The following is a 14,760-nucleotide window of genomic DNA, read 5'->3' as shown; positions in this document are numbered from 1 at the left end:
GAAGGTCAGCTTGGGGCTTCTATCCGAGACATGGCAGGGCTCCCAAATGTTGGGATGCTGAAAGGATGCTTATTTTGTGATTCATTAAACTCCCATCCTGATGGGCTTTTCTGAATGAGTCCTATTTCACAATTTGTAAAACGAATTACTAAAGAAAAAGAGTAGAACCACTAAATCACCTCCCTCATTAAATCCACGTCATTTCTGATTCCCGGCACTTCATCACTTACTCCTGTGCCCGGCGGCAGTAACAGGAAGAACTGCTCCCACCTCACTAACGCCTCCCGTCTCCGGAGCATTTCAAGCAAGAGTGGCGGGCTGGGAAGATCCGGCAGCAGCTCAGCCAGCCGAGAGTCCTGCTGATGGCTACTGGGGACCTGTCTTCACCTCCTAGTCAGAGAGAAATACGCAAGGAACTCCTCTTCCACTCTGCAAGCATTTGTCCAGCTCCCTCTACTGCCCCAGGCAGAGTTCCAGAGACTTCAAGTTCATCTTGAGATGTACAGCCAGGGGCAGCAAGCTCCCATCTGCTGGTTCAGTCCCCGAATGCCCCCACAATAGCTGGGGCTGCAGCGGGCCAAAGGAAGAAGAAAAGGACATTGTCCAGGTCTTGGCACTCACACCAAGCTGGCTTCCAACCCCAACTCTGCCCCTCGACGCTCATGAAAATTCGACTGTCAAAGAAGCATTCAGAACCTAGGAGTCCTGCCTTGCAGTCCACCTGGGCAAATCGCTCCCATGCTTGGCAGGGATGTAGTAAAGATGAGAGGAAGTGGATAGAAACCTCTCAGATTACAGCAGGTACCCGTCTGACACAAGGCAGATCCTCACTCGCACACTCCACACCTCCAGAGCACTTCGGTGGGTTGGAGGTGGGGGAGGCACGCGGTCTCTATGTATCAAGCCATTCTCCAGTGGATGCCATCAGATCTGGGCCTCTACGGCAAAACTCAACTCTGTCACCCTCACCTGGAGGTGGCATCAGACCCCACGGGATAGGGCTTGGTCCCATAGGATCACCCCATCTGAGATGCCAATCACTAGCTGTGTGTCACCCACAACTTCTGTCTGGCTTGGTGGCAAATCACAGCCCTCTGGTTGGGTTTAATGAGTTGGCCAGAGTAGGCAGACTTGGGGAAACGCGTTCCCCAGTTTATTAAAAAAAAGGACAGGGGAAAGGATACAGATAGGCAGGCAGATGAGGCTGTACCTAGGGTAAGGCCTGGAGGTGTCTCAGGTGCAGGAGCTTCTGTCCTGGTGGAACTGGGGTCCACCTCCCTCTCAACACATGGATGTACTTTCAACCCGGAAGTCCCTAAACCGCCTCCTGCTGAGATTTTAGGCATCTCCGTCACACAGGCAGAAGGGATTAATCCCATGTCCAGCCTCTCTGCCTCCCTGGAGAATGGGCAGGGAGTGAGGGGCTGCGAGCTCCAAGCTTCGGATCACAGTTAGGTCTCTCTGGTGACCAGCCTGCCACTCCCCTCAGTGTCCCAGGACTGAGGAGCTCTGGGCGGGACACCCCTATCTCTCAGGAAATCAGAGAGGCCTCAGGCGTCTGTGCAGAACTCAGAGCAAAGACCACACAAACAGTGGCGCACAAGACGCTCCTGGCAGCCCCATCTGCAAAGGTCCCGTTCCGCCCCAGGGACACCGGGCAGAGACCTAACTGCTTCACAGCTTTCAACACACAATGAAGGCGGCAGCACCATCAAGGGGGGGAGATGAGCCTGCTGTTTCCTCCCCCACTCCTAACGTTGGCAACAGCTGGCTGACCTTGGGACAATTCTTAATCCCTTCCTCCCATTTGTTTGGAAAGTATAAAAATGCTATCTTATGGCCGGCGCCACGGCTCACTAGGCTAATCCTCCACCTGCGGCGCCGGCACACCGGGTTCTAGTCCCGGTTGGGGCGCCAGATTCTGTCCCGGTTGCCCCTCTTCCAGGCCAGCTCTCTGCTGTGGCCTGGGAGTGCAGTGGAGGATGGCCCAAGTGCTTGGGCCCTGCACCCCATGGGAAACCAGGAGAAGCACCTGGCTCCTGGCTTCGGATCAGCACAGCGCACCGGATGCAGCGGCCATTGAGGGGTGAACCAACAGAAAAGGAAGACCTTTCTCTCTGTCTCTCTCTCTCACTCTCCACTCTGCCTGTCAAAAAAAAAAAATAAATAAAGTTAAAAATAAAAATACTATCTTCTAAGTTCAACAGAAGATCCAGGCCCATAAAGGGAAATAACAGCTGCCTCCTGGCTTCCTACAGCAATGAAATATGCAGAGAAAAGAGGTAAAAATGAAAAAAAAATTTTAAAGGAGAGAAATTATCTAGTGGCCAAACTAAATGTTCTGATGACGTAGACCAGTAAAGACAGCATAATTACAGCACAGAACTTTCTAGAAGTCCCATCTCAACCCTGGAGCTTCCATTTCCTTTTCCTGGAAATTCACCTTTCCCGGAAGTCATAAATACTAACTTGTGAAGGTGTAAGTGATTAGGAAAATACGGAAAAGGAGGAGACGCAGCTAGAACAGCCCACCCAGCAATTCCCCAACCACTGAGCTGCCTGTCGTGAAATCTTCATATTGGGAAGTCCAGCTCAGGGCACAATTATCTACTGACAAGAAGGGGTGTGGCGGGGCCAGCGCTGTGGCCCAGCAGGTTAAAGCCCTGGCCTGAAGCGCCAGCATCCCATATGGGCACCAGTTCTAGTCCCGGCTGCTCCACTTCCGATCCAACTCTCTGCTATGGCCTGTGAAAGCAGCAGAAGATGGCCCAAGTGCTTGGGCCCCTGCACCCATGTGGGAGACCTGGAAGAAGCTCCTGGCTCCTGGCTTTGGATCAGTGCAACGATGAAAGACCTCTCTCTCTTTCTCTACCTCCCTCTGTAACTCTGCCTTTCCAATAAATAAAATAAATCTTTGAAAAAAAAAATAAAAAAGAAGGGGTGTGGCATGGAGGGCATAAATATGTTCAACTGAAGCCTCGTTACATTATTTCCAATTTTTTAACATGAGAATACCTCAAAAAGTCTATGGAAAATGGAATTACAAGTTCAGGGGCCAGCGGTAGGATGCTGGCAGCCAATGAGTGCCAGTTCGAGTCCCGGCTGCTCCACTTCTGATCCAGCTCCCTGCTAATGCACCTGGGAAAGCGGTGGAGGATGGTCCAAGTGCTTGGGCCCCTGCACCCACGTGGGAGACCCAGAAGAAGCTGCTGGCTCCTGGCTTTGGGCTGGCCCAGCCCCAGATGTTGTGGCCATTTGATGACTGAACTAGTGGATGGAAGATCTCTGTCTCCCTTTAACTCTGCTTCCCAAATAAATCTCTAAAAAAAATATTAAGTCTATTTGTGTGCAAATGTGAAGTCTATGCAAATGAGGGGTCTTCACAAAAGCCCTAGCAAATGCGTATGGGGAAAAAACTACGCATGGATTTTAGAACTTCTGTGCACCTCAACAAACTTACCTTTCCATTACATTTTTCTGTGAATTTTCTGAAGTATCCTCACAGACTCCCAGCTAAGGAGTGACAGACCATTGTTTTAAAGGGATCACACGATAACCAACAGCTGATGGTCTTTAGCAAAAATGAGGAACCAGCATCCTATACAGTGTTGATCAGGATTTTACTTCTTACGTAGGACACCTAGTTTCAGATTCCCATAGCTACTGCCTACCCTTTTCCTGAGGATTATTTTCAACCTTTCCATTAAGGAGACACCAAAAGCTCTGAAGAGAATCCAGTGCCCTCCAACCACATACTTGACCTTCTTTGCTTCCCCATCGCCAGACGGTGGCAGCATACTTACCATGATGGTGTGCTCGGGAAACTTGGCACGGACGAGTTTCACGAATTCCACAAAATGTTCTGAATATCCATTGGCCACATCCAGGCAAATAAACTTAACCTGTGGCACGGCTTCCAGAATGCTGCTCATCTTTTCCAAGTCACTCTGCCCGCTGCCCGAGCTCACGGCTACGTGCTGTGCCAAAATCAAGGAGGACAGACATGAACCATGGTACCCACGCATGCACCTGCTCCAGCGTCTTCACCCAATCAAGTACACAGGGGACCTGCCCAAGGAAGCTGCTACAGCACAGGTGGAGGAGATCTGTCCATTCAAGGACCTAGACTTTAACACCCCTCACCCTTTCCCACTGCTGAACTGCCCAGATCCTTAAACCAGGACTAAAATACACAGACTCTAAAATATTCAGAAAAAGGTTTCTCTTAGCTTCCATTTCTCTGTGTGGAACACTGAATTGTGCAGTTGCTGGTACAAGTGTGGTGTCAGGAAACTCAAGGAAGAACAACAGGTGAGATAAGAATTTTCCCATAGAACAAGAGGTGGTCAGTGAACTCATGCCAAAGCTGCCACATCCCCCAAACACTTCACTTAGAGAGTGGGACAGGGAGTCCCAAACACCACAAGGGCTGGTGCTGTGGTGTAGTGGGTAAAGCTGCTGCCTGCAGTGCCGGCATCCCATATGGGCACCAGTTCAAGTCCCAGCTGCTCCACTTATGATCCAGCTCCCTGCTAATGTGCCTGGGAAAGCAGCAGATGATGGCCCAAGTCCTTGGGTCCCTGCACTCTTATGGAAGACCTGGATGAAGCTCCTGGCTTTCGCCTGGCTCAGCCCTGGCTGTTGTGGCCATTTGGTGAGCAAACCAGTGAAGATTTCTGTCTTTGCCTTCCCCTCTCTGTGGTTCTTTCAAAAAAAAAAGTCAAAAACTTCTTCCTGTTTCTAGCTCTACTGCCTATGCAGAAGTCCCCACTCACTATCTGAGGGTATCAGATGGGAAATTCCAGAAACAACTTCAAAAACTCTAATGGTATACTGTCGTCATTGTTCTATTTCATTACTAGTTGTGTTAAATCTTTTGTAAGTTAAACTTCATCATGGGTGTGTATGTTTAGGGAAAACATGTGGTTGGGTACCATCCGTGGTCTGACACCCACTAGGGCCGTGGTCCTAGACACCTGGGGTCTGAGACCCTCCCTGTGCAGAAAAGGGATGGCCACTGTAAAACAGGACCACACATGTGAACTTGAACCTGCACAAACAGCTGCAGTGTGTTCCAATTAAAGGAGCAAAACTTCCTATGGTGTAAGAACAAAGGAGCCTGATGTGACCTTTTGCAACTGTATTTGCAAGTGTTTAAATCTGAAGCCTTAGGGGCCCTGTGTTGTGGCATAGTAGGCCGAGTCGCCACCTGTGGCGCCAGCATCCCATAGGAGTGCCAGTTTGTGTCCCGGCTGCTCCTCTTCTGATCCAGCTCTCTGCTGTGGCCTGGGAAGGCAGTGGAAGATGCCCAAGTGGTTGGGCCCCTGCACCCACGTGGGAGACCCAGAAGAGGCTCCTGGCTCTTGGCTTCAGATTGGCCTAGTCCAGCTCCAGCCGCTGCGGCCATTTGGGGAGTGAATGAGCAGACGGAAAACCTCTCTGTTTCTCCCTCTCTCTGTAACTCTGCCTTTCAAATTAAAAACTATATTAAAAGAAATCTGAAGCCACCCCACCGTTCTCTGCGATACCCTCGCCCCCACAGCCCCAGTGCGCTTGAAGACCACGCCTCTGCCTTCTCAGAAAATCTGCTCTTTGGTAAAGACCCATTTTTAACTACTCCGTGCCTTCAGCCAAACTCAGCCAGGGGTCAGACTCTCACCTTGCAGGAGAAATACCTGTGTTTGAACTGTGCGATTCTCTTTTTCATTGTTTGGTTATCCTCCACCCCCTGCCCCATCCTTTAAGTGAACCCACAGCCACAGATGAGGGCCCTAGCTTAATCTCCTCTAGGGTATCTTCCAGCATCTCAACAATGCAGCCACCACACAGAGCTGAGCTTCCAGGGCCTACCCAGCGCTCTCTGAGGGTGCTAGCTCTGTGTGGGATAGCTGAGGCTCTGCACATCCCTGTCTGCATCCACCTGCACAAGTCTGGATCTCAGTGCCACTGTTTGTTCTATATTTCCCCTTTTTATTTAGCCTTTTATTTGGAGGAGGGCATGGGCAGGGCAGAAAATCAAATTTTCGCCCTCAGTAACGGAGGCCGAGGTTCCAATGAACACACTGCCAAGAGCTCACCTTAAAAAGTGGGTTTGGGGGTGGGTGAGAGGGATGAGTAAACAAATGGAAAATCACTGTTCCCCAACTTCTTCAGGGTAAGCATCCTCTATACAAAATGCTCGGGGCCAGACACGTGCCAGGGTTCCAGACGTCAGCTTATAGCATTTTGGAGTATTCGCAAAATAGCGAAGTCTGAAATCTGAAATGCCTTTCAAGACTTTTAGTGCTCAAAAATGGTTTAGATTTCAGAGCATTTCAGAGTCTAAATGATGGCTGCTCAGGGAGAAGGGGGAGAAAGCGAAAACAAGTATTTAAACTTCATTTGAACACAGTATGGCAAAAAAGGACTTCCTATAGAGTCATCCCCCTATTGAACTTATCTCCCAAACAACATGGCCAGCCAAATGCACATCCAACTGAAACGCAGTGACAGCAGCAGCCTGCTATGAAGGGATTCCTAACCACAGATCGTCGGCTCTTTGAGAGCACTGTGGCCCTTGGCTGTCTCTGGCTCCGGATCACCCAAATGCACCTGTAGGAAATGCAGGTGTCTTCTGAGGGACTTTTTGTTGTTAGGTCTGTTTTGTTTTTATTTTTGTTTTTTTAACTATTATTGAGTTATAGTGACAGCATATAGTTCACCCAAAGTGCACAGTTCAATGATGTTTTGGTATATTCAGAGCTGTGCAATCGTCACAATCAATTTTAGAACATTTCATGACTCCCCAAAGCAGCGGCTGCATCTCTTTAATCATCATTCTAGAAACTTCATCCCCTAAGGCCTAGGCAGCCACTCACCTATTTTATGTCTTTTTGGGCCTGCCTATTCTGGACATTTCCTGTACATGGAACCACATGTGGCCTTCTGTATCTGGCTTGACCTTATCGGGTATTTCCCAGGTCCAACCACCTTGTCACATGAATCAGAACTTCATTCCTCTGTCTGGCTAAGTAACATTACACTGAATGGAGAGACTATATTTTATTTATCCATTCGTCCACTGACAGGCACCTGGGTTGTTTCCACTTCTGGGCTATGTGAATATGGCTACTGTGGGGAGCAACCCGGACTAGACTAAGTTACTGGAATTAAGACTTATTCTATGCATCTGCTCTCCCACAATATGGCGCTGAGAAGGGAGAAACAGCTTCTACGCAGCTGCCTCCAGTTCAACCAATAAACTGTAGGACCTGCTCCTGATTGGAGGAGAGCAGCGTACTCGGCGTGTGGGTAGCAGAGTTGGGATTGGTGGAAAAGGACTATAAAGGAGGAGAGACAACATGCACCAGGAACATCTAAGGGGAACATCTAAAGGGAACACCTGAGCAGCCCCCGAGAGAGCCGGCCGGCGGTATGCTGCTCCCCCGCGGAAGTGGGGAAAGTGGCCAGGGGGAACCGCCCTTCCACGGAGGTGGAAGGGACGGTAGCCAACCCGGGAAGAACCAGCAGCAAACCCGGGGAGGGCCGAGCAGACGAAAGAACAGCGCAGGGTCCTGTGTCGTTCCTCCACGAAGAGGGGGAGCGACAGCTACTATGACTGTTAGCAAGTTGTGTGTGACTTGTGTTTTCATTTCTGCTGTGTCTATACCTAGACACAGAGTTCCTGGGTAGTATGGTAACTCTGACTTTTAAGCACACTGTTCTCCAAAGCAACTGCACCAATTTACATTCCCACGAGCAGCGGATGAAGGTTCCTCGAGACTCTGGTCTTTCTAACAAAAGCGTTTCCAGCAAGCGTGTTGTCTACTCAATCCCAAAGCAACTTGTTTATAATTAATTTTTTCTTCTACTGCCAGAAGGCATGTTCAGATCGGATCCACTTGAAATACCTGGCAGGAATATTAACTCTGCCCTAGGCTCTCAAGATATAAGGGCACTTTTGGAAGTTTGTGGAGGAGCAGGTAGCAGATAAGACACCCATGTCTCTATATTGGAGTTCAGGGGCTCTCAACTCCAGGTTCCTGTCAATGCAGAACCCTGGGAGGTAGTAGTGATGGCTCAGGTGACTGGGGTCCTGCCACCTATTTGGGAGATCTGGATTGAGTTCTTGGCTTCTAGCTTCAACTCAGCCATTGCAGGCATTTGGGGACTAAACCAGAGTTCTTTCTCCCTGTCTTTCTCAGATTCTCAAAAAAAAAAAAAAAAAAAAAAAAAAAAAAAAAAAAAAAAAAAAAAAAAATTAACTTCATAGAAACATGGAGTTAAAAGATAAGTTGATTTTGGTGCAAAACTTTTTTTTCAAGCCATGCTTTTTCATAACTCACATTTCTATAAATTCTCTGAAGACAGCTTGCGTGCATGGATTTAATTGTTTGCACTACAATAAACTTATCTTTTTTTCTTTTTTTTTTTTTTTTGACAGGCAGAGTGGACAGTGAGAGAGAGAGAGAGAGAGAAAGGTCTTCCTTCCGTTGGTTCACCCCACAATGGCCGCCGCGGCCGGCGCGCTGCGGCTGGTGCACCGCACTGATCTGAAGCCAGGAGCCAGGTACTTCTCCTGGTCTCCCATGGGGTGCAGGGCCCAAGCACTTGGGCCATCCTCCACTGCACTCCCTGGCCACAGCAGAGAGCTGGCCTGGAAGAGGGGCGACTGGGACAGAATCCGGTGCCCCGACCGGGACTAGAACCCTGGGTGCCAGTGCCGCAAGGCGGAGGATTAGCCTATTGAGCCGCGGCACCGGCCTAAACTTATCTTTTAATCCACTTCTCCACGAACTTTTTGAAGGACCCTCATATATAACCCTTCACCTTTCAAAGGCTCACAGATATTCCTTAGAGGCAACTCCTAGTACACACTGGGGAACAGGCCTGCTGGGCAAATCCCAGCCAACATCATCCAGCTGGAGAACCACTCCATCCATCCCGTACACCTGTCTGCTCCCTCAAACCCTCTGCACAACCCAAAGGCCTCCCTCCAACCCCACACAGCACCTGTCACTTGTAATGGGACCAGGGCGTACCTGCAGGCATTCAGGGTGATTTGCAGCAAAGAGCTTCCAGTCGTCCAGGGAGTAATGCTTATGAATTGCTGTGAACATGGAGTGCTAGAAAACAAAACACGGCATCAGGATGGGCAGCCAAGGGATCCAACAAGACAAAGGCATTTGGCCTGCCTGCCGCTCATGCTTAATTTGCTTGGAACATGTTCCTAGGAGCCAAACACAAAGGTATAACCAGGGAAATCACAAAGCCGTTACAATGTTTCCCATGCTAGTGAGTGGATACCACTGCATCCAGGACATAGGAGGCTCTGCCAAAAGGCAAGGGGAGATCTCTCAGAGGCCTGGCCAGCCCACCCTGGCTCCTGCCTACACCTGAGTTCAGCCAAGAGCAGAACAGGTAGAAAAAAATAAAATAAAATAAGAAGGAAAACCTTGCAGCAGGTTTCCTGTCCAGAAGGGCCAGCCCACAACAACTGCTTAACAAACCCTCTCGAACTACAACTTGTACCTGCAAGGTTTTTCTTGGGGTCCACACCTGGATATTTCCTGCTGAAGCTAAACCCATCTGGCAGGCAGTATTCTTGGGGGAGGGAGGTCCTCAGGTCTACATTGAAATCCCAAGTCCATGACCCTGCATTTGCTACCTCTGTGCCAATGCTGCACAGACATAACTTCATTTAAACCTCAGAACAGGGGCTAGTGCTGTGACATAGCCGGTAAAGCTTGTGCCTGCTGTGCCAGCATCCCATATGGATGCCAGTTCGAGTCCCCGCTGCTCTACTTCTGATCTAGCTCCATGATAATGTGCCCGGGAAAGTAGCAGAAGGTGGTCTAAGTCCTTGGGCCCCTGCACACGTGGGAGATCCAGAGGAAGCTTCAGATGGGCCCAGCTCCAGCCACTGAGAAGTGAACCAGCAGATGGAAGATCTCTCTCTCTCTCTCTCTCTCTGCCTCTTTGTAACTCTACCTTTAAAATAAAATAAAAAATAAATCTTCCAAAAAATAAATCTCAGAAAAACTACAAATGGTATTAATGATTAGCTTCATGGGCAAAAAAAGGAGGTTAAGAAGTTTAAAGTTAAAAAACTTAGCGACTACTTAGCTATTCAGGGTCATAGGCCACAGTCAGACTTGGACCCGACTACAGAGTTCAATCTTCTTCCGCTGGACAAACACCTCTCGCCTAACTTCTCCAGGCTGGCCTATTCCCCACCTACAATTCTCAGTCTAAGGCTCTATACTTTATTCACTTCCACTAGTTCTGTAGATTCCAGATGTAAGAATGCATGGTCCCCACACAGGGCTCATCAGTGTTTACCCTTTCATTAGGGTTGAGACTACCCCGTAAGAAGGGGAAGGGTGAGCAAATTCTGAGTTTTTCATGGACTAATACTCTGGTATATGAATCAACCAGCTGGTATACGAATCAGCCAGGCAATTTACTGCTCCCCAATTCTCTCCCCCCACCAACACTTTTACACAAACACAGAATTCATTAGTAGCTATGGCTGATGACAGCAGAGGAAGGGATAGGCAGAGGGACAAAAATATCATATCACATTCTTCCAGCAATTAATTTGTCAGGCTCTGGCCTGGAGCTCTGTGGGGGCTGAAGGCTGACAGACCATACAAGTGATCATGGAGTCGGACAGACCATCCCCTACTGCATTTTCTGAGCTCATAATTTGTTTGAGAATCCTCTCCTTCTAATCACTGGCTAATAAGGAATCCCAGCACCTCCTGCGGAGAGGCTTGCTGCCCACAGCGGGACGCTCTCTCAACTAATTGGATTTATCTTTCCACTTGGCAGGCACTACCAACAGAAATAAATGCACACCCCCTGAGCCCATCAGTGAGAAACATCTCACATGCAGATGCAGGAGACAAAGGTCCTGCCCCCAATGGTTCCTCCCTTATTGTTCCCAAGGCCAAGAGATCAGCTACTCCCTTACAGGAAGTCAGACTGGTCCAGCAATCTGTCAATTGAAGTGGACAGGTAAATTTAGCCGTTTCCAGAGTTAGTCTGGGTTTGAATCTGGACTCCCCATCTACCTGGCTGAGGGCCCAGGGGGAAAGTTACCCTTCCTCTCTACCTCTGCTTCAGGCTCCTTGTCTTGGAAAGGAACCAGCCTCATGGAGTTAAGAATTAAGAGATATATTATACCCAGTAGCGTTCACTAGATGTTTTCTACCTAATTATGCAACAAATACTATAGCACTGACTGCATACAAAGCATCTCTATCTTGATTTTTAAAGCGATGACACTCTTTTGAAGTATGGCACCTGTCACGCTGCCTAACATCTTCATGCACCTCCAATTTGTAAAACCATCATGGGCATTTTCACAGAAGAAATGAATGCAGGTCTAGACCAGGTCATGGAATGCAGAGTGCACACTGTCCATCTTCTGATTAAAGAGGAAGAAGAGTCTCCTGCGACAGCCAGACTCCAGGAAGGGACTGACCCACGTTCTCCCTTTTCTCCTCTTCCCTGTGTACAAACCTAAGGCAGGCTCCTAACAACCTGTTCATATTGCAGCAGCAAAGGGAGGAAAGTGCACTGGTTCACCTGTGACATCACAGCTGCCATCTCAAACGTCCCCACGGTGTCCATGTTGGCCACAATGATGGGAATCCCTGAGTAGGTCTGCTTCGAGTTTCGAAACGTGAAGGTTCGCTCAAGATCCACCTGTTGGCCAAAAAGGGACAAGAAATGAGTGCTTGGCTCTTACGTGATAGGTGCATAATTTCTCGAACTTGCAGAGCGTGGGAAGAATACAAGAGAAGTCCCTGGATTTGCTCAGGGCTTGGGTGACATCTTTGAAAGATATCTTAGGTCTCTAAGGAAACCACGTAATGGGTTGCACAAAGTTCAACACCTCAAACAGTGGACAAGCATTGGGTACAGTGGCAAAGAAACAGCTTGGGAAGCCTGCATCCATATCAGACAGCCTGGATTCCAGCTTCCTGATACTGTGCACCCTCCCAGGCAGCAGGTAATGCCTCAGGTGGTTTGAGTTCCTGCCACCCACATGGGCGACCTTGGGTTGAATTCCTAGATTTTTGCTCCAGCCTGGCTGAGTCCCAGCTGTCACTGGCATTTGTGGAACAAACCAGCAAATGGAAGATCTCTCTCATGCTCTTGCTCTCTCTCTCCTCTTCCAATAAGAGAAACTTTAGAAAACTCAAGTGGACTCCCTGGCACCCCCGAAGGCCGCTGGAAGTAGAAGGCACAGGCTACCTGAAGGCCAAACCTCCCGCTGAAGCACCCTCTCCTCCTCCACTAACCTCGGCCTTCCCCACAACCATGTTCTCTCCCCAGCCTGGTTCACATGAGCCCTAAACACCCACACAAGGGCTACTGTTTCTTCACTTCCCAGCACTGGAGAGATTATTCCCCTCCTGGGAAAATCTCCACTCTTCTGTGCCAACCACGTCCTCCTTCCCATCAGAATCCCAGCAGTTCTCATCTTTCCCCTAGAGCCACATTCCAAATTCACCCTGCAGTGAGCTCTAAACAATTCATGCCATGCCATGCAATCCTGACGGCCATTTTGTAATTATAAGTGTCTTTCAAAGAGCCGGGGGAAAGTACGTTGCAGCCATACGCTCATGCATATAACACATGTTCCTCTGATTTGCAAACCACTGGAGGGAGGGCTTTCCAAGTTTCCTGTGCCTCCTGCTGCAGGGTATTTATGGCCATCAGCTTTCAGGAACCCAGAACAGCAGCTTTGCTACCACAGGGGACTCTCCTGGGAGCAGGGCACCAGGACCAGGTCAGACTTGCTTTTTCAATCACAGGCAGGTCCCATAGCCACTCTTATCACAGAGCACATCCCACCTCCCAGGCTCCATTTCTCAAGCTCATTTCTGGCTGAATTTGGCCAACTGAATAGCAATGGGAAACGTGAAGAGATGAGGGTGGTCCTCCCAGATTCCCTCTGTGGTGGGCAACTTCCCCAGAGCAGCCACATCCCCTGCAGGCTCCAGACCCTGTGCCCAGAGAGGCCTTCTTGTCGCTGGTTCCAGTTTGTTGGGGAGACCAGTGCCTCCCACTGGCCCTTTCCTTAGCGTGGGGAAGGCTTCTCACCATTGCTGAACTCTGGGGCACTCAACATCTCACTTGGCATCTCATCCGTGTCAGGTGCCCTGCATTAAATTCCCTGATCTTATTTATTTGAAAGGCAGAGTAACAGAGATGGCATCTCTGCTGGTTTACTCCTCAAATGGCTGCAACAGCCAGGTCTGAGAACCAGGAACTCCCCATTTTAAATATCCCACATTGTTTCTTTTTGGGCTGTATGTTGACTGATACAGACAGTCCCAGAGGTGGGTGTTTCTCCAAGGTAAACTGCAGTAGAAACACAGTTACAAAATCTTGCCCTTGGCTTCCTGAGGACACTTACCCATTCTATCCACACCCCCCTTTTACTGTGAGACAATTTTTACTCTGCAATTAGCATCTGGTCAGAAAACACTGGGGAATCCACAAGCCATTTAGCCTTTTCATTTCTCTTGCTTCTCCACGCAGGGCTCCGTGGCCAGAAGGCTTCCTGAGCAAATGATGTCATAAATATGATTACTCTGACCTTTCACAGCAATCACGAAGCAGATATGAGACACTGCAGCTGTAGGAACATAATGTGACATCTCCTCCCTTCTCCCGATTCCTGGGTCTATCTCAGGAAAGCCAGTTACGTGGGCATTATCTAAGGTAACTAAAGGACTCTTGGCTGGCAACCTTCTGTGCTAATGGCCTTCTATCATTTTGGCTTGCAGGCTTAACACAAATGGAGTTCCTTGGTCTCAAAGTGCTCTCTCACCCCCTGCTCTCACATACCCACACAAGATGCCTTGGGGATAGCGGCTAGTGTCTGCACCCAGCTGAGATTACCACGAGGTTTCTTGGCACTCCAAAACCCATTAGCAATACACAAAACAGACCTTCAAAGAAACAGTCCTGAGTTCTTGAGTCTTCTCCACAGGGACAATCTTTCCAAAATTCTATGAGTGAGAAAACAAAGCACGGCCACCAACTTTATCTACCCAGACCCACACACGCACACAAAACAAACAGTTGTTCATTGAAACAGAGACAGAGAGATGTTTTAAGAGTTCTAGCCTCCCAGGAACAACACTTGGCATTTAATCTTCCCCAGCTGGTCAAGGCACCAAATATAGCACCCTCAAATTTCCCCTGTGCCAAGCCTGTTTGAAAGGGAACATAAAGTAACAAACTCCCATCTCACCTCAAAAACAAGTTGTTGCAGCTCTCAAAACACACCTTGCTTAAAGTCAGCTGAACCACCCAAGACTTCCAGGGCTCCTAAGTACAAATGGATCTCTAAAACAATTCAGTGTTAGGAGTCAGGCCAGTAGGTTGCTACATAAAATATGCCCTATCCTACAACAAGAGTCATTTCATTCAAGACCTGGAAGCACCAGAACAGGGTGGCATGAGGAAGCCAGCCTTGAGCCCCCAGGACACACCCTCTTCCCTTTTAACAAAATCTTCATGTGCACCTGCACAGGCACCCCAAGTCTATACATTAAGCTCCCTGCACACCCAGTTACATTTCCATGAATAGCTTCTGATCAGCCATTCTCTGGGGTTGCAGATGAGCACACCAGCAGCACCTGGTCTTTCGAACACACACCTGGAGAAGAGGCCATGCAGGCCTTGGAATTGGCTCCAAGTGACTTGGGGAGGTTTAGCCAGCATCCCAAGTACCCAAAGCACAGCCAACCCTGTGAA

The 14,760-nt window shown here is 49.0% G+C and overlaps 1 protein-coding gene across 2 annotated transcripts in view; it reads right to left on the bottom strand.

Moving 5' to 3' along the window:
* Positions 1-14,760, bottom strand: part of GMPR (guanosine monophosphate reductase) — a 40,448-nt gene that overhangs the window by 21,073 nt on the left and 4,615 nt on the right. Inside the window, exons 2-4 of one of the 2 annotated variants that reach the window (XM_002720867.6) lie at positions 11,572-11,691; positions 9,021-9,104; positions 3,804-3,977 (exon numbers count right to left, since the gene is read on the bottom strand). In XM_002720867.6, the coding sequence (XP_002720913.4) occupies positions 3,804-3,977; positions 9,021-9,104; positions 11,572-11,691 (378 nt within the window). The remainder of the gene's footprint in view (positions 1-3,803; positions 3,978-9,020; positions 9,105-11,571; positions 11,692-14,760) is intronic. The other variant, XM_089333316.1, reaches the window with a different exon arrangement.

This window comes from Oryctolagus cuniculus, chromosome 5 (genome assembly GCF_051225735.1).
Source record: "Oryctolagus cuniculus isolate XC-2025 breed Fujian yellow rabbit chromosome 5, ASM5122573v1, whole genome shotgun sequence".
Lineage (NCBI taxonomy): Eukaryota > Metazoa > Chordata > Mammalia > Lagomorpha > Leporidae > Oryctolagus > Oryctolagus cuniculus.
This window is presented reverse-complemented; position numbering and strand designations above follow the sequence as displayed.